The sequence below is a fragment of the Filicampus tigris genome, chromosome 13 (genome assembly GCF_054856515.1).
Source record: "Filicampus tigris isolate MCC_2025a chromosome 13, RoL_Ftig_1.0, whole genome shotgun sequence".
In the NCBI taxonomy this organism is placed as follows: domain Eukaryota; kingdom Metazoa; phylum Chordata; class Actinopteri; order Syngnathiformes; family Syngnathidae; genus Filicampus; species Filicampus tigris.
The window spans coordinates 16,330,691-16,350,345 of record NC_141229.1 but is presented as its reverse complement, the minus strand read 5'-3'; the positions used below and the strand labels follow the sequence as shown (position 1 = coordinate 16,350,345).

General features: G+C 41.7%; 1 protein-coding gene across 3 annotated transcripts in view; it reads left to right on the top strand.

The window, feature by feature from the left end:
* The window catches only part of prkd3 (protein kinase D3), a 45,131-nt gene extending 26,485 nt beyond the window's left edge, over positions 1-18,646 (top strand). Inside the window, exons 4-19 of one of the 3 annotated variants that reach the window (XM_086050125.1) lie at positions 1,909-2,040; positions 2,843-3,000; positions 3,601-3,820; positions 3,901-3,978; positions 4,054-4,240; positions 6,831-6,954; positions 7,158-7,235; positions 11,583-11,859; positions 12,259-12,311; positions 13,000-13,072; positions 13,177-13,283; positions 13,361-13,522; positions 15,276-15,374; positions 15,457-15,724; positions 16,336-16,421; positions 16,500-18,646. In XM_086050125.1, the coding sequence (XP_085906251.1) occupies positions 1,909-2,040; positions 2,843-3,000; positions 3,601-3,820; positions 3,901-3,978; positions 4,054-4,240; positions 6,831-6,954; positions 7,158-7,235; positions 11,583-11,859; positions 12,259-12,311; positions 13,000-13,072; positions 13,177-13,283; positions 13,361-13,522; positions 15,276-15,374; positions 15,457-15,724; positions 16,336-16,421; positions 16,500-16,673 (2,276 nt within the window). In that variant the 3' untranslated portion in view covers positions 16,674-18,646. Of the gene's footprint in view, positions 1-1,908; positions 2,041-2,842; positions 3,001-3,597; positions 3,821-3,900; positions 3,979-4,053; positions 4,241-6,830; positions 6,955-7,157; positions 7,236-11,582; positions 11,860-12,258; positions 12,312-12,999; positions 13,073-13,176; positions 13,284-13,360; positions 13,523-15,275; positions 15,375-15,456; positions 15,725-16,335; positions 16,422-16,499 lie in introns of all 3 variants that reach the window. The other 2 variants (XM_086050124.1, XM_086050126.1) reach the window with 2 other exon arrangements.
* The last annotated feature ends 1,009 nt before the right edge of the window (positions 18,647-19,655 follow it).

The following is a 19,655-nucleotide window of genomic DNA, read 5'->3' as shown; positions in this document are numbered from 1 at the left end:
TCTTGGCTCGGAGCTCAAAAGAAGAGGACTTGTTTTTGCAGCAATAAGTGATTGTAGTAGGCCCGTGGTGTGTAAACATGCTCTGATATGCAGGCCGGCCCTGGTCACAGCGTACACTGCAAAGGCCATGTGGGCCCATGAGGTTTGCGGTTCGGCCTGACCGATTGTCCCTTTGTTCTGTTTTTCACTCCCGGCTTGTACCACCCACTTTCTAAAGTTCCGCATTTACCACCGTCGGCAGGGCGAGATTTGTCTTTTACAACACTTGTTGTTAATGTTAGCACTGTATATGGCATTTGTTATGTGTACTGTATGTTTTTCTTGGATTTAAACTTGTGGCTTCTGAATGGAAAATGTGGTGCCTTGAAGCAAACGGAAGCAGGCTCTGCTTGAGAGAAGTGGTTCCACAACAACCTCTTGAAGACATGAAGTTGTTGTTTGAGGGCAATTAACTTGACAGCAAATATGTAATAGTGTGAGGACTAAGAAGCATCCAGTTGCTTTATTTAAAGGGAAGTCAACCCAAACATCTTTTTTTCAAGAGTATGTTCTATGCAAAGCCCACTGGTCCAAACACGGCATTCTGATTAATATTGCGTTGAGAAATGAGAAATCCACCCGTTTTTAGCTAGCTCAGGGGGCGGCCATTTTGACACTTCTGTCGACTGAAAATGACATCACAGCTGCTCAGTGCTCCGATAACGGCCAATCATGGCTCACCTTCAGAAAACAGGGGTGAGCTGTGATTGGTCGTTACCTGAGCAACTTTGATGTCATTTTCAGTCGACAGAAGTAACAAAATAGTCGCCCTCTGAGCGAGCTAAAAACGGGTGCATTTTGCCACTCAACTCATATTCCACAAACTCAATAATAATCAGAATGCCATGTTTCAACTAGTGGGCCTGTATAGAACATATTCTTTTAAAAAAGAATGCTTGGGTTGACTTCTTGTTTAAGTGAACATTTGATTATATTAATGCCAGGGCTCCTACGCGAGTAAGGAAAAGTATGAAATCTAGAGTCTCGAAAGGTATGGCAAATAGAAACAATAAAGCTCTATTTTCTAAAACAAAAACAACATAATTTCAAAGAAAAAAAAAAGATTTAAAAGGAAAGGGGGTGAAGCATCGTGGCAAACATCAAACTGTCCCAGTGTTTTTGGAAGGTGCTGCAGGCATCAAATTTAAAATGAAAGAATATTGCCCCCCCCCAAAAAAAATTAAACTGATCAGTGTGAATGTCTGTGTCTAATAACAATATATGCACTCTGAGTGAAGGACGAATCATTGCATTTATGCGAGCATTAACAATTGCCTCCACACACATTCTGCAAGCTGAAACAGGAATTACATTTTGACTGCACGTGCTTGTTTGGCAGCTGTCACCTCACAATCTTACACATCCTCTCGTTTTTTTGAGTCACACATTCACATGACTAACCAACTGTTACTGCCAACAATGAGCTCAGTGTTGATTTGACGCAAAACCACAGAGTGAGAAAATAGAGAAACAGGAAGAGACAAATCCTCACCACCTCTGGATTATGAAAAAAACGGCAATGGGCTGGATAGCACATGATTATGGGACACTTCTCCGCATTCTGTGGTCCCCTTTATTATTGAAATCAATTTTGCGGCTGCGCTGCTATGATGCCCTCTACTGTAACAGTGCAGACATAGCAGCCATATTTAACAGGCAAACCATTTCTCTATTTGTGCGATTTGCTGTCAGCGGTATTGTTATTGGAAGTGTGCCACAATGAATTTGATCAATTGTACCTCAGTTCTCCCCCCCCACCCCCCACTTCTATCTCATCTTACACTTTCTTCCCATCCCTCAGTTTTGTCGGCCAAGTTGCTCTCCGGATGGCTTTGATTTTCAACTTATCATTTGACTTGTTTTTTCTAGCCCAAGCCACAGTTGAAGACTTCCAGATTCGACCTCATGCCCTTTACGTCCACTCCTACAAAGCCCCCACCTTCTGTGACTACTGCGGGGAGATGTTGTGGGGTCTCGTTCGGCAGGGGCTCAAATGTGAAGGTTAGGCACACGCACACGCACGCACGCACCCATCAAACAAACACCCACAAATCAAATTTAATTAAAAAAAAAAAGGCATCTACAGTACATAAACTAGGGCTGTCAAGCGATTGCAATTTTTAAACTAATTAATCGCAACATTTTTCATAATTGATCTCGATTAACCATATTTTTCAACAATTGTTTTACGAAGCTTGGAACCGATTTGCTTGAGTAAAATCGTGGAATTTATGTGGGGAAAAAAATTCAAAGACTGTTCTAATAGCTTTCTTTGATCTTTGAAAACGATTTTTTTCCCTGTAAAATACAACTGCTGAACGATACACCAAAGACTTATAGCTAATATGGTATTTAAATTTGGCTTTGCAAAGTGCGCAAATTAATTTGGATTTCCACGATGAGCCGCGAAGCTACTTTTAACATTTTTTTTTAAATGCGTTGTAAAATGTATATTAATCTCCATAGTTGATGCTTTAACTTTGACAGCCCTAATATAAACGCACGCAAACACGATTTATTGTTTGACTTCTGGATCTCATTGTTTCATGCTTTAGTCTCGGAAATTCAGTTTATACTGTACTGCGGACAAAATGTAGCTAATCGGCATGCTGACTGACTTGATCAAAACTCACATTTGATTTGAATTAGAAGTCCGTAGTTGATAGATAAACATCTGTAACTGGTATGCAAACCAAGTTATCATTGGCGCCATGTTGCAGCTGACTTCTAAATAAATCCATGCCACCCCACCGGCTGCGTGTCACATTGTAACACCTCTAAGGTTCTTTTGTTTATGCGTCAGGATGTGGGCTAAACTACCACAAGCGCTGTGCCTTTAAGATTCCAAATAACTGTACTGGTGTGAGGAAGAGGAGATTGTCCAATGTCTCGCTGCCAGGACCGTCCCTATCTGTTCCCCGACCCGTACCTGCAGAGAATGCAGCGGTTCTCTTGGATGAGGTGAGTTCCCTTGAGAAGCTGCATGGCATAACTTCCTTGCATTTTTTTGTCTTTTTTTTTTTTTTCTAGAAATGATCAAACCCAAAAGTGTGCAGATAATTTTGCATGTATTTGTGACGTAAACTATCTGCCCTAATGCATGAAATGACGATCATGATTTCATGGTCTTAACTGGACTGAAACAAGTTCAATTCGAGGGCTGCTCGATTATGAAAAAAAATATTAGCCACAATAATTTTGATAATAAATAGGAAAGTAACGATTCACCCGAGCCCCGATTCGATTTTCGCTTCCTGATTTTTTTTTTTTTAAATCGCTACCACGCTTGTCTCTGTGCGCTAGTGTGGACATCACTTTTTATCACTCTAAATTAGCATATGCTAATGACCCAGGTACGTTATGTCTTTTGGTAGGTGTTGCTGTATAGGGCTTGCGAGTGCTGAGATGTCCGGCCGAGTTCGATTAGTCTGGATTCAAATCGATTATTTGATGAATCGGTCTGAATCTATTTTTAATCGATATTGGATTCATCGTTACATCCCCACATTGTCCTCCTCCAACGTGCTCTTCTTTGGCTTGCCCATGCATCCACTGCAGCAGCAGCAGCAGCAGCAGCCGCAGCAGCAGCAGCGGTCCCATCAAGAAGCGGGCAAGCGAATCCTGTCCTGGAGTGGCAGGCCTATCTGGATGGAGAAGATGGTGCTAGGCCGGGTTAAGGTGCCTCACACCTTTGCCATTCACACCTACACTCGACCCACTATCTGCCAGTACTGCAAGCGTCTGCTCAAGGGAATTTTTCGTCAGGGAATGCAGTGTAAAGGCAAGCCAAAATATATTTGACACTTCATGCTTTTTCCCTGCCATTGACAACGTGCATGTTTTCCCGATGCCTTTTGCCAGATTGCAGATTTAACTGCCACAAGCGCTGTGCTTCAAAGGTACCAAGAGACTGTTTGGGTGAGGTGGATTTCAATGGAGGTATGATCTATACCGCACCCACCCTTTTAGATTTGAAGTATTTCACAGTAATATCTGTAATATGTACGTACGTAGAGCCAGCTAGCCCTGGCCCGGAGTCCGACACCCCTCTGGATACAATGGAAGTGGACAGCAGTGACATGGAAGGCAGCAGAGGGTTGGACGACCCTGAGGAACTCTCCACTCCAGAGGAGAGGATGTTCGACATGGATTCTCCTTTCTTGGACCGAGAGAAAGACGAGGAGCCCATTAAGACTATTAGGTACGGGGACGCTAGTAGGAATAAATTTGGGCTGTCAGAGTCAAAGCGCTGACTAATTCATCTAAATTTTATAATGCGTTAAAAAAATCAAGTCAGTTAACTCCGTTTTGTTTACTTCCTGTGGCAGCTGACCTCTGCTCACTTTGCAGCCAAACTTAGAGGAGAGTCACTGTCACAAAGAAAGACTTTTACGTAGATTTTCCTTTAAAAAGTAGCTTCACAGCTCATCGGGAAAATCCAAAATAATTTGCGCACTTTGCAAAGCCAAACTCAAATACAATATTAGTTAAACGTCTTTTTTGGTGTAACGTTCAACAGCTGTATATTACAGGAAAAATAATCGTATTCAAGGATCAGAGAAAGCTATTGGAACAGTTTTTTTAATCGAAATATACTGAATATATTTTTTCCCCACAATAATTCCAAGATTTTACTCAAGTAAATATCTGTTCCAAACTTCGTAAAAACTTGAAAGTAGTTGAAAAATATGATTAATTGTGATCAATTATGGAAAATGTTGCGATTAAGTAGCTAAAAAATTGTAATCGTTTGACAGCACCAGATTAAATATTAGGGGTGTAAGAAATACCAGTTTCAAACCCGTTTTTTGGTTTAAAAGGTAATCATATACATTCCACTTTGAAATGTATCGAGATGGGTATCGAATCATCTTTTATTGGAGAGATATATCTTAGAAGGAATTGGCACATTTACAGTACTGACGAATTCATTCAAATGGGTGTACGTAAAATAACAACCAAAAAGTAATTGCATTATACACCATCGAACTGAGCCAGACTATATCGAAACGAAAAGTTGAAGTAGAGCGAATCGAATAGGTATGGGGATGTTATTTTGAGTAAATATTAGGGGTGTAACAAAAAATGGTTTGAACTGGAAAAACGTTTTCTTATTTAACAGGTGCGAGTGCATCGAATCAAACCAAACCGAATCGTTCCACTTTCAAATGGAACCGTCCTTGAGTCGTTTTGCACCTAACATATCGAAACCACATCGAATCTTTAGTGGAGAGATACACACCCCTAATAAATAGGGATGTAGCGATTCACTCAAGCCCCGATTAGATTTGATTTTTAATTCCCGATTTTTTTATTCGATTTTTTAAAAAAAATCGCTACAATGCTTGTCTCTGTGCGCTCGTGTGGTGCTGCAGCCATCCACAAACGCGATCCGCAATGATATTTGGCGCAAGCGCATAATTTGATCTACACGTTCAAATTGTGGCATGTATCTGGAATGGAAAAAGCTTTAAAGATGTAATTTTTCAGCACTTTAAATGAGTATATTCTAGGGGAGTAACGTTAACACGTTTCGGTATAGCATGTTCGGTTCGGTCCACTTATTAGCGCGAGCTTACGCGCGGGCGCTATAGACTGTTGCTCGCGGGAGAGGAGGGCGGCGGCACTAAAGAGGAGCAAACGAATACGCAAACAAGCCATTGCTCGAATGTCCCCCGGTACACTGCGGTCTCCTGTTTGGGAACATTCTTCTGCCTGTCCTGTTAAAATCGCTGATGGTACGTGTATAAGTCCCAAAGTTGCGTGCCGACGTTGCTACATGAGATTGGCGGTTATGTTGCAGGTAACACGTCTAACATAATTACGAATATTCCACTTTGAATGTTTCTTAGACGAGGAAGCAAGCAATATTTTTAGCCCAAAACAAAATACAACAGCTCTGTTCTTAGTTCTCCGCTGCTTCTCTCGCTAGCCGTACGATGCATTCATGAACCTGGGAAACATCACAACTCCGCAAAACACAAATCCGACCACAACACAGATAACCCAATTCGTTACAATATGCTGTTGAACATTCAAAGATTTTAATGCCTAAAAAGTGTAAATAATTTCATAAGGACTTTAAAGTTACTGTATTTCATTATAAAAAGAGTTTTAATACAGTTAGCAATAATTGTAACTGTTATTGTATTTATTTTTTTCAACACAAAAAGTGTATATATGTACTGTAATGACAACTTGTCTTTAACTTGAATACTTCGATGTGTCATAGGCTGTTGCTGCTGAGTCTTTAAAGATTTCAGTGTCTTAATAATTTACTAAATTAAGAGATCTTTATTGATAGTGACTTTTTTATTCTGGTGTAATTTCTTAGAATGTCACGCGAATGGTTCGCTTTTATTTTTTTCTAAAGGAAAAATGTACCATTTACTTTTCAAAATAAACATATTTTTAAAAAAAAAAATCTTTTTTTTTTTTTTTTTTATTTACCAAAAATATATTGAACCGAAGTTACCAAAAACCCGAACCGAACCGAAATGTGATTTAGCGTACCGTTACACCCCTAGTATATTCTAATGACCTACTTTGTTAGGTGTTGCTGTGTAGGGCTTATGAGTGCTGAGATGCCCGAGTTCGATTAGTCTCGATTAATCGGCTTGAATCTATTTTGAATCGGTTTTCGATTCATCGTTACATCCCTACCAATAAATATGATTTTAACAAGACTTTTAAAATGCCCAATCAATGCCCATCAGGCATCCCCTTTAAAAGTTCTGATTTGATCATAATTAGCTCAAAATTAACGAAAAATGTCATGCGCTTGAATTTAGCCCCTCCACAAGCACCAACATCCCACTGATGCGGGTGGTCCAGTCTATCAAACACACCAAGAGGCGGAGTTCCACTGTGGTGAAGGAGGGCTGGATGGTTCATTATACCAGCAGAGACAACTTGGTAAGACTGACAGCCCCGAAAGCCATTAAAGCAGCTCTTGTCTGGATATCTTGCATGCTGACTTCTATCTAGTTCTGCACGCAGGAGCACTTCAAATATTTTCCCCGAAGAAATAACGTGAAGTACGAGTGTTCAGTGACATCGTCGATGAGATCTATGTTTTTCCTGGTGTGCTCACTTGGGCTTTGCTCTCTTTTGGACAGAGGAAGAGACATTACTGGCGGCTGGACAGCAAAAGTCTGAGTCTTTTTCAGAATGACACAGGAGCCAAGTTCTATAAAGTAAGCGAGCAAGACCTGTCACGCTGGAGAAATATTTATGTTCTTCCACATCAAACCACATCAAATACATTGCTAAACATGAGTACATCGTTTTAAAAAAAAAAGGGCATGCTTTTTCCCCCCCATTTCTCAGGAAACCCCCGAAAATAATTTTCAGAATTTTGATGAGTATGACACTCAGCTGGGGCTGAATTCTTGTGAATTTGACATTTTTACTCTAAAGTTTATCTTTGCTAGATTTGTACTCATTTTTGCAAATTGGTCCATTGATGGGTTGGAAACTAAACAAAAAAACAAACAGAATGAAATTTTAGTGTGTGCCCATTGACAAATCTCACTTGCAATGGTCAACACATGCGACTTGTATGCTTTGTTTAGTTGGGTATATTGTTCATTATAATTTCATGTTGATCTGTTGACGTCACGGACTAAATATTTTTATTTATAGTATACCTTCATGGTATTGACTTTTACTGCATCTTGCAATCGTTGACACACTGGAGCCGGTTTATAAACCATCTGGGGGTCACTTAGGCCCGCGGAAATGGTTTTAGTCTTTATTAATGTAACATTAATACTAATTATGAGGGGTTTTTCTTTATTACTAGAGTCATCCGTTCAGTTCAACTGTCTGTATGTGTGTTGTGTTGTGCCGTAAAACTCTTATTACTACTTGGCGCAATGGCATAAAACTGACTACAGTGATGTCAAAAGTCAAATGGTCCTGATCATTGAAGCTTTCAATCAAGCTTTATTTTTTTGAAGCGTAAAAGCAATTGCGGGGCACTTCCTGCGCCGCACTTGGTCATTACGGCACCACAAGAGCTTAATAACACGGTAATTACCTACTGAGAACCGAGTGAGGGAGCTGCAAGATAAACACTTGCACATGTGTGTTGATGGTTGTCTGTGGGGTGTCTGGGATGTTTTCACTTTATTGTTCATGTCACACTGCATGTTTTAAGACAACTCCGCGTGGTGTGGTGAGCGTTGGAATGCATTGGGATGGTGTGTAGTAGGTTTCTGGTGAGTGTCATTGTCATTTTTTGGAGGGGGGGAATGAAGATGTAGTTTGAATCCGTTTTGTCTGCCATGCGGTGCTTGATTATCAACAGTACACAGAACTTGAGGACAACTAAAGAAGGTTTCTAAAAGTTGTTTTTTTTCCCCCACTAAGTATACAGTGTATAATAGGGGTGTAACAAAAACCAGTTTGAACCGGAAATCGGTTGATTTAACGGTTGATTTCAAAGGTGCGAGTGCATCGAATCCCACCCGATGGAATCGTTCCACTTTGAAGTGTAGGTATATCTTAGAAAGAATTGGCACTTTTTCAGTACTGACAAATTCATTGAAATGTGCGTAAAATAACAACAAAAAGGTAATTGCACCATCCACTATCGAACATCATACAATATCGAACCGAATCGTTCCACTTTCAAATCGAACCGTCCTTCGAATCGCTTCGCACCTAATATATGGAAAACCGTATCAAATGGTCTTTTGTGGAGAGATGCACATATATTATAATGTACAGTACAGTGGGGCATACTAACAGACCACATCATTCGGTCGGCCTCCACAATCCAATGTGGTCCGTTACATAGGTGATACAAACTATCTCTGCCGTTAACGATAGTAGCAATACTAAGTAACGACTTTTCGATTCAATTCAGTTCTCAGTCAGATGCTCTGTGAACTGGAACCAGAATAGTAAACATAATGATGAATGAATATATTTCCGGTAGCACCCATCAGAACGCCGAACTGAGCGTGATTAACTTTGTGTAAGCAATTTAGGGTTGACGTTTGCAGTGGCGTAGAACTGCACTGCATAACCAAAATAGGAAACAACAACCAAATGCATCCACAAAAACGTGTTATCTAATTGTCAATGCCAGTTCAAAGTAAGCATTGGGGTACTCTGTGGTACAGCTTGTGTATTGGAACTCATTAGATTGGGATGGTATATCGAAAATTTTGGTCAGTGAATATTAGGGCTGTCACAATCAATCAAAAATCGATTTCAAATTGATTTGAAGGGGAAGTCCGGACAAAAATATTTTTTTCAAGAATATGTTCTATGCAGGCCCACTAGTTGAAACGAGGCATTCTGATTAATATTGCCTTTGTGGAATAAGAGTTAATCCACCCGTTTTTAGCCATCTGTGACAGAAGTGACAAAATGGCCGCCCCCCCCGAGATGGCTAAAAACGAGTGGATTTTGCTGCTTAACTCATATTCCACCAACGCAATCCGAATGCCGTGTTTCAACTAGTGGGCCTGCTGGGAACATATTCTTGAAAAAAAATGTGTTTGGGTTTACTTCCTTCTTTAAACTGCTTAAAATATGCCTAGCTGATTTTTAAAAATCGATTAATCGAATAATCGATTCGAGTCGCACCTAGCTTTGCGTTTCGGAACCTGGACAACTCAGCACTCACAAGCCCTCCTAAACAGCAACACCTAACAAAAGACATAACATACCTAGCTGATTAGAATATGTTCCTTTAGAGTGCTGAAAAATGATGTTCCTCCTCATCTTTCAAGTTTTCCATTCCAGAGGCATACCACATTTTGAATGTGCAGATCAAATTAGTCGCTTGTGCCAAACATCATTGCGTATTGCGTTTGTGCATGGCTGCAGCACCACACTGGCGCACACAGGTAGCGATTTAAAAAAAAAAAAAAAAAAAAATGAATCGAATCGAGAACTGAAAATCGAATCGGGGCTTGGGTGAATCGTTTCATCCCTAGTGAATATACATCTCAACATGTCTCTTTAGAGGTACATACAGAGGTTCCCCAGATACTGAAGTTGTCTAAATATCTTGAGTGTTGTCCTGTAATTTTACTCAAATCTTTTATGTGGCCACTGTCCTTCCCTCTCTTTGCTCGATACCTCCAATTTGATTAGCGGCGGTCGCGCGGGGGGGGCTCACTTGCCAGTCATGGCTACCGTTTTCCACATTTGGAAGCCCCTGCAGTTTGCAGATGAGACCCCTCCCTGTATTTGTGGGTTTTCCTCTCTTTTATGGGGCAAAGGGGCTTCTCTCTGTCTGCGCTGGATCGACTCGTGAGTGGTGTCACAGTCAAACGCACGCACCCGCCCACTAATGCGCCACCCTCCGCAAGTGTGGTTGCAGCGTCTTTGGTCTCGGTGGCTAGCGGTAGCGCCGGCGGCCCGCGCTCGGATGGGGCCTCTGACTGGCCCTGCCTTGTAATCAGGCAAACGGAGCGCTTCAGACCGCTCACGTGAGCCGGCCCGGCTAACCGCCAGCACTTCATCTGATACTCTGTGGCGAGGAAGGGGACAGACAAGCGTGTGCCGATTGCTGCGACCTCTCTGGGGTTTTCTCGTTTGACCCTCCCTCCTCACTTTGATTTGACAGTGAATATGGAGGGGATGGGAGGGGGGGGGGGGGGGGGGACTTTTAAAGTTTACTCCAACTGGTGTGCGTTCATAAGAAAGAGAGGGCGAGCGCAAGTTAGGATTGGGACTACAGCGGACAGCTAATGAGATTCAAGTGGAGGAGTGTGTGAGTTTACAGCCTTTATTTCATATTGTTTCGAAAGCGGAAATGTGTCCCGATTTGACCCTCCGGTAAGATTTTCTTTTCTATTTGAACGCTCTAATTGAGGAGCCGGCATCAAAAACGTTGCCTTCGGTTTCATTGCATTGTCATTATGTCCAGTTTTCATTTAGTCTTATTTAGGGATAGACCGATGTGCTCTTTTTCAGGTCCGATGGTCATGGATGCTATTGATAACTGATATTTGGAGCCGATATTCATTTTCAGTAAAAAAGGGAAAATATTGGTAAATGTTGATGATGATAAATGTTGATTTTTTTTTAGAAATTATTATTTTGAGAAATTTTGGGCAATATACGTCTGTTATAAAATTCTATTAAAAAATTCAGGGAGCACCCGGGGGTTGTCAGCATGTCTTAAGAAGGAGAAATGAGTTCAAGTTAAACAATAGCTCCATGTAGTTTTCGACAGTAAATGAACCTTTGAAAATGACAGAAATGTTCAACTTTCACGTGTCTTTGTTTTGATTTCCACAGTTTTAAATGGATTATCGGCCGATGCCGATATTCGTCAAACGCCAAATATCAATGCCGATAATCGGCCCGGCCGATAATCGGTCTATCCCCGTTAAAGCCTTTTTTTTTTTTTTTTTTTTTTTTTTTTGTTTAAGATGTTGACGCTAATATTTGCTGAAAATGAATATTGGCTCCAAATATCGGTTGTCAGCCTCCCTCACTACTACCGGTAATAATCGTCAAAAGGCGCGCCTCCATGACATTAGTTGCCAAAGCTTTTGCTGATGTCTCTCTTGTAGGAAATCCCCTTGTCAGAGATTCTCCAGGTAGAGCAGTGCAGAGACTACAATAATCTGGCCCAGGGAAGCAACCCGCACTGCTTTGAGATTATCACAGCCACCATGGTCTACTATGTCGGGGAGCACAATAGCAATCACTACCACAGCCCCGTTCTGGCCGCCTCGGGAGTGGGCGTGGAGGTTGCGCAAGGCTGGGAGAAGGCCATCCGACAGGCCCTGATGCCAGTCACACCTCAGCCTAGTGTGGCAAGCGCCGCGGGCCCGGGCAAGGATCATAGTAAGTTGGGAGAATCGTCCTTTTCAAAAGTTGCACGGCAAAAATCACTCAAGGAGACTTGACGGCGGCGTCTGTTTGGTTGCTGACGTTTTAGTTATGGAACGTGACGCCGTCTCATGACTCTGCATGATTCCAAATCAAATATCGTGGCGGCAACCTGCTGCTCTTGAAGTGACCGCCCCATTATGTTTTCTTGCGTTAAGTTTCCAAAGTCGTCTGTTATGAAACGGTGTTCAGTCGGGCTTGAGAACGCCAGTTTTATTGCATCATAAATGGCTTCATCGTGATGATCCGTGACCTACTTCATGCAGCTGACATGAGATGGAAGAAGCTATGCGAGCAACGTACTGCAGCTCTGCTTGTCATTAATGTGTTTTCTGTTCCCCCCCACCCCTCCAGGAGAGCTTTCCATCAGCATATCTGTGTCCAACTGCCAAATTCAAGAGAATGTGGTGAGGTTGTTTTTTATTTTTTTTTATTTTATTGATTTTTTTTTTTTTTTTAATGCTTACCATGTTGCACAACTTGAATTCAAGCATGCGCTCATGTGCTGTTAAAATGTCCGAAATGTAGCAAAAGCTTTCGTTGAACCTGCCCGTTTTCTCAATTAAGTCTCGCTTCCACTTGGCCATTTACAAGTAGGAAGGTGTCGAATGTGGTCGTGCTGGAGATGGTGCATTTCCTAGATACTCATTCGCAGTTAAATTAGGGCGCTCCATTATAAAAAATAAATAAATACTCATCACGATTCTTTGGGTGATAAGTGAAATCACGATTATTCAAACGATCATTTGTTTTTTTTGGTACAAAACAAGAAAATGTTTCAATGTAAAAAAATAAATACATTTCTTTGAAACACTACAATTATCCAAGTTCCTTTTGGACCAAACAAGAATTCTAAAATGAGTTATTGTAACATTTAGGTCCAAATGTATAAATTCAAGTATGATTTCCTTGCGTAAACAAACATAGTACGTTGGATGTAAATGCATATCAATAATCTTTTTTTTACGGTTATGCCAATTTTGTATTCGTGAAGTGTAATAATCGTAATTGTATTAGAATTTCGATTAATTGCACAGCATTAAGTCAAATGTTGCCAATAGTTGAACGGTGCGAATTGTTTTGTTATTCAAACAGGATATTGCCTCAGTGTACCAAATATTCTCAGATGAAGTTCTGGGATCAGGACAGTTTGGCATTGTGTATGGAGGTATGTCTGTTGTGCCATTTACAGAAAATAAGCATTCCATAGCGACGATATTTTTGTTTTTTGATTTTTAAAATGAGTTCTATGTATGTTGCGGGCTCATTTAGGTAAACACAGAAAGAGTGGCAGAGATGTGGCCATAAAAGTGATTGACAAGATGAGATTTCCTACCAAGCAAGAGAGCCAGCTGAGAAATGAGGTGGCCATATTGCAGGTGAGTGTCTACAATTGCATTCTTGATCCTTTTTCAATCAGTTTGAACTCATCGTGACGTGCCTGCTCTGTCTTCAGAATCTGCACCATCCTGGCATTGTCAACCTGGAATGCATGTTTGAGACACCAGAGCGGGTGTTTGTAGTGATGGAGAAGCTGCATGGCGACATGTTGGAAATGATCCTGTCTAGTGAGAAGAGCAAACTGCCTGAACGAATCACCAAGTTTTTAGTTACACAGGTTTGTTTTGCAGAAACCCCCCCCCCCCAAAAAAATCCAGATGTCCCTTTCTGTTTTTATGTCCTCAAGATCGCAGTCGTCATAGGATGTCTCTAAATCAAATGGCAGGAGCCTCGATTGTCTTAGATCATATGAATACTAGGGATGTAACGATTCATTGAAAAAAAATCGATTCTAATATAAAATATAAAAATGGATTAAAACCGATTAATCGAATAATCGAGTCAAATCGAACTGGGACGTCCCATCACTCACAAGCCCTATGCAGCAACACCAAATAAAACACATAACATACCTAGGTCATTAAAATATACGAATTTAGAGTGCGACAAAATTATGTCTTTAAATTGTTTTCCATTCCAGATGCATACCACATTTTGAATGCGTAGATCAAATGATGCGCTTGCGGCAAACATCATTGCGTATTGCGTTTGTGGATGGTTGCAGCGCCACACTAGCGCACAGAGACAAGCATGGTAGCAATTTTTCAAAAAATCTCATCGAAAAATCGGGGGCTTGAGTGAACCATGACATCCCAAATGAATCCATTTTTTTTTTTCATCCTGAAGTGGTTCTCCAAGCATTCTCGCATCTTTATCGTCTGTCATGGTCCGTCTCTGTCTCTGTGTGCTCCCTTCTGTTGATGGTTGGTGTTATCCCACTGCACACAAGCCTCTACTCAAACTCCAGGCCGGTTGATTCTTGTGGCGACCTGATTGTGGGGGATTGTTTATGGGAATAGTCGGCGTGGCATCGGGGCCTCCTCCCTAGCTGTGGATTGCTGGCTGCTGTGCGCGGTGGTTTTGTGGCCTGATTAGAAGGAGAGTGGGCTCCTGGGCCTCAATGAACCCTGGAAGCCAAACAGAAGCAGCCTCATTAACAACAGTCCCATTAGCTGTGGCAGGACTGGCTCTGATGTGGCCACGAGAAAGTCTGTCATAGCCAGTCAGCTCGCAGGAGCCTGGCGTGCTGTGGTGTTTGGTAGCAGGCCACAGACAGTCACGCATGAGGGTGCCAGCTCGCCAACAGAGATGTGATGATGAAATGAGACATTGGGAGGTACTGGTCGAGATGAAAGTATTCGTGGACATTACTTTGCCAATACGTTTCCATATGGCAGTACCTAAAATAATACAAATCTGATGATACCACCAGATAAAATCTGTCCGTAAAGGCATTTTGAGCCTGAGTCTGTGCTTATTAGGGCTGTAACAATGAGTCGATTTACAGACATGCATCGACGAAGGAAAACTAAAATCGATAAATCGATTATGGATTCGAGTCGCAGCAAGTGCTGTGTTGATGAACCCGCACAACTCAGCCCTCACAAGCCCTTCTAAATAGCAACACCTAACAAAAGACATAACATACCTGAAAAATGATGTTCCTCCTAATCTTTTTTTTTTCTATTCCAGAGACATACCACATTTTGAATGTGTAGGTCAAATTAGACGCTTGCGCCAAACATTGCGTCTTGCGTTTGTGGTGGCTGCAGCACCACACCTGCGCGCAGAGAGAAGCATGCTAGCGATTTTTTTGAAAATCGAATGAAAAAAGAATCAGGGCTTGGGTGAATCGTTACATCCCTAATTATGATCAACATTATTGTTTAAAATCTTAAAATAACATTTTTAATATTCAATATTTTTTTAAAAATCGAATCGAAAATCGGGAACTGAAAATCGAATCCAAGCGAATGGGGGCTTGGGTGAATCGTTACATCCCTGGTGCTTATGATTTTTGTTTGCCATAGATTCTGGTGGCCTTGCGACATCTGCACTTCAAGAACATAGTTCACTGTGACTTGAAGCCCGAGAATGTACTGTTGGCCTCTGCAGAACCCTTTCCTCAGGTAAAAGGCAACGGGGTAGTGTCGACACGGACACTCTTTTCATCCCGCCTTTGCGCAAAGACACGAAACTTGCGTCTTCCAGGTCAAGCTGTGCGACTTTGGATTCGCCCGCATCATCGGTGAGAAGTCTTTCCGGCGATCGGTGGTGGGCACTCCAGCGTACCTGGCTCCAGAGGTCCTGCGTAGTAAAGGCTACAATCGCTCGTTAGACATGTGGTCCGTGGGCGTCATTGTCTACGTCAGTTTGAGCGGGACGTTCCCCTTCAACGAGGACGAGGACATCAACGACCAGATTCAGAATGCTGACTTCATGTACCCCCCGGCGCCCTGGAAGGACATCTCAGCCGAAGGTGTCAGAATCGTTCTCAGACACATCGGGGTATCTTTAGCGCCGGCCGCCAAGTTGATACGAATCACTTTCAAATTTCCCCGACCACCGAAAGAAACTGCCCTCCTACGCTCTTAGTTTAATCGACAGGTAATACAAATAACTCAAACAGCAAGTTAATTGACCTCAACCGCGCGTTGAGCTGCATATTCTGTTATTATTTACTTCTATTACTTTCTGTTCAACTTCAACTTGCAAGCCAGAGTTGGAAAAAGCTGGTCTCCGATTTGGCAGTTGTCAGGCACATTTCCGCTGCGTCTCATTGAGCTCATATGCTCGCAGCTGCTCATCATAATATCCCGATTCTCACCGATATAATTACCCGGCCCAACCTTTGGGAGGTAATATCGACTAGTTTGGAGGGTCGTGGGGGGGGCAGGCATACTGTATATGCGTCATATTTATATTTTTTATTTGATTATTTGATTGATTTTTGGACTGTTGGTTGGGGTCCACTGACATACACTTCATATGAATATTAATACACAACTATACATAGCCGTTTTAATCTAAGAGCATCAGCGTTGAATGTGTTTTGCGATGCACTAATAGTTCAAGCATTCCTTGTCACAGCCACAGATTTGATCAATAATCTCCTGCAAGTGAAGATGAGGAAGAGGTATAGTGTCGACAAGTGTCTCAGCCATCCTTGGTTGCAGGTGACTTCAAATTTGCCGTCACCGTGACTCGAAACGGTATCTCGGCTCGCTTTTCTGATCGGCGCGTCTCCCCCTCAGGACTATCGGACGTGGTTGGACCTGAGGGACTTTGAGACGCGGCAGGGCGAGCGCTACATCACCCACGAGAGCGACGACGCGCGCTGGGAGGAGTACGCAGACGAGCACAGCCTCGTTTACCCCAAACACTTCATCATGGCGCCCAACCTGGACGACATGGACGAGGATCCCTAGCGGGGCGGGGGTGGGGGGGTGGCTTGGGACTTCATTCAGGAAGGTCGCGCGGGACTTTTGGCGTCCAGCTAACAGTGAGCTCCCGAAAACTGTTTGCTGTGGAAACGGGGGAGGACTCGCGATGTGTGGGGAAGCCCGAGTTTGGAGCGTGCTGCGCCGCTACAAGCCGTAAGCCGAGGACGTGCGCCACGGAGAAAAAAAACAAAAAAAAACACACATACCGAAGCTGAGGAGTTTTCTTCCTTTTGCAGCGTACCGATACATTCCCATGGATGTAAGCGATAAACTTGATTGTTTTATTCTGTTGTGGTTGATTTTCGCTAATAATATGTTTCTGTTGTTTTTGTGCGAGAGAGGAGGTCGATAGAGAAAGGTAGAGCTTATCCCAGGAGTGAAGGGCACTTTTTCACAAGGGATTTGGGGTCTTGAGAATTTATCAACTATACTGTAAGTTCTCATTTCCAAACGGTTTGTGAGACTGTCCTTTGGCATGAAACTGGAACAATCGCATCTGTATTTTGTATATTATTTTAATGTATTTAGTAATTGTGGTAGTGTTTTGCACTATATTGCTTTGAACATTCCGACGGAACAGAAAACGAATTTTGCTGCTACAGAGGGCATGTCTGGTCTCGGTGCACAGTGTTCAATAGTGATCATCGGTGGGGAAGTAGCCGGAGCTCAGCAATGGCTGATGTGATGTGATTTTTCTCAACGTAAGTGTGATCTGATCTATGCCTTAAAAAAAAAAAAACATATATATTTATATTAGAGATAGACCGATATGTTTTTTTTTCAGGACGATACCAATTATTGAGTTAGCAGTCAGGGAGGCCAATCACCGATATTTGGAACCGATATTCATTTTCAGTAAAAAAAAAAAGTACCGGTAAAATATTGGCGTCAAATATTATCATTAATATACATTTTTGTTGTCAAATTCTACCAAAGTTCAAGGGAGCTCCCAGCATCATAAGCATGTCTTTAGAAAGTTAAATGAAAATGTAACCCATTAAGGCCTAAAGCGCCGTTCTCAACAGCTCCCCAAAACCGTCGGTCGCCTTGGGAATTAGCCTTGAAAACATGAAAACATTTCCCAGAAATTCAACACTTACATAATGATAAATATCTCAGCCCCTGTAGCAGACAGAAACATAATTCCAAAAGAATTAAAGGGCTTAGACGTGTGGCTTTCACACAGGCAGAATTGATTATTATTTACTGTTTCAATCGAAGATGTAAAAATAACGTGTCAGTGCAAGAGAAGTACCATTTTATTTTTTTTAAAAAGCGAGTGGTAATTACCATCCTCTATTCTGTCACAAAGACGTCAATATCGTCATTGTCTACAAACCATATCGATTTTTCAAAAAAAGGCAGATACAGATAATCGGCAAAATGCAGAATATCGGTGCCAATAATCGGACCGGCCAATAATCGGTCTATCCCAAATATATATATATATATATATAAAAGTATTGTGAAATACTTAAACCCATAAATAAGCCTAATCAGTCAGTACATTCAATACCACACCAATTCCATTTTTGAGTTCAGTGTTGGGCTGAAACCAGCAATGTGAGGATTGTATTCATATATACTAGTTTAAGTGGAACTTTGTAAACATCCATTTGTGGAATGTGATTTTTTTTTTTTTTTTTTTTTAATGCTCTCTGGCTGAAGCATGACAGAGAGCAGAGGTGCCGCATAGAACAAAACTGTCCATTCCATGTGCAAACTAATTGTATGTATGATGTTGTCTGAATTATTTCTTTTAGTACAGTATTGAAAACATCACATTTGGCAATTTAGTGTACAGCAGTTATGTCGTTCACTCTGCTGTTGTGATTTGGGAGTACAGAGTAGACATTCCAGTTTTCCTTCGGTCTTTTTCGTCTTTGTTGCCGCTGGATTGGCAGGTGTTTTGTACATTTCTATGCATACCATTGGAAAATAAAGACCACACTTCTTAACTGAGAAAGAAAATCAACAAGGTTCTTAACATCTCATTGCCATGCGTCTGTCGAATCTGACTTAGTGTCATCATGCTTTCAATAGTTCAATAAAACACCAAACATCGGGTTGCACGATTTTTATCTGGGTCCTTCGGTAGCCTGCGCGCCTGCTGATGACGTCACGCTTTATCATATATTTCCGTCATATATTTCTTCGCCTCTATGTTTTGTCACCCGCCTGGCACCGACGGACCCGATACAATCTTGTAACCTGATCACATTTGGTACCTAGGACCAAAGTGCAACAAAAACGCAAAAATCTTTTCTGGGCTTTTGGGGAAATTGCTGTTACATAAGCATCAAAATCAAAAAAGCCGTTTGATCTTTTCCTCACCTGGCCGATAGAATATATCAGGGTTATGCTGTAGTGTATACGATCAATAAACATACACTAGAGCGCTCTTAGGTCATCATAAAGTGTAAAATGTAATAGAATAAAATTGAATAGAAATTCCCTTTCCATGTCACACATTTTGCATACGCAAGCGCCAGCATAAACAGCTCTAGCTTACAGTTTGGTCGTTGTATTCAAATTGTATCATAGTGACTCGGGTGAGTGAGTTGTGGTATTTTCATGTCGCAGTCTCTGAACAGATGGATGTGATTCCGGACCGGTCTCCCACCGCAAGGGAATAATGACATGGTGAAAGAGGGTGACTGCAATGTGGGGGTTTGTGGGGTCTTTGAAATCATTCATGATAAATGCTATCATGGAACCCCTTCAAGTATCAAATGTACATCCAACTGCTGCTGCAAGAAATTACAGAGATTTAGACAGTTATGATTAATCTGCTTAACTTTTTTATTCCTCTTCTGGTGGTTTCTGCACTGAGATACTGGCTGACCACTAAATGCAGCAAAAGCCTACTCATACTAACCACGGATGGGAAGTAGAAAAAAAAAAGTTCCTTTTCTCCTCAGTGGCTATGCAAAAGTGCCCTCCTTTATCTGCTCGCTTGAATTCTTT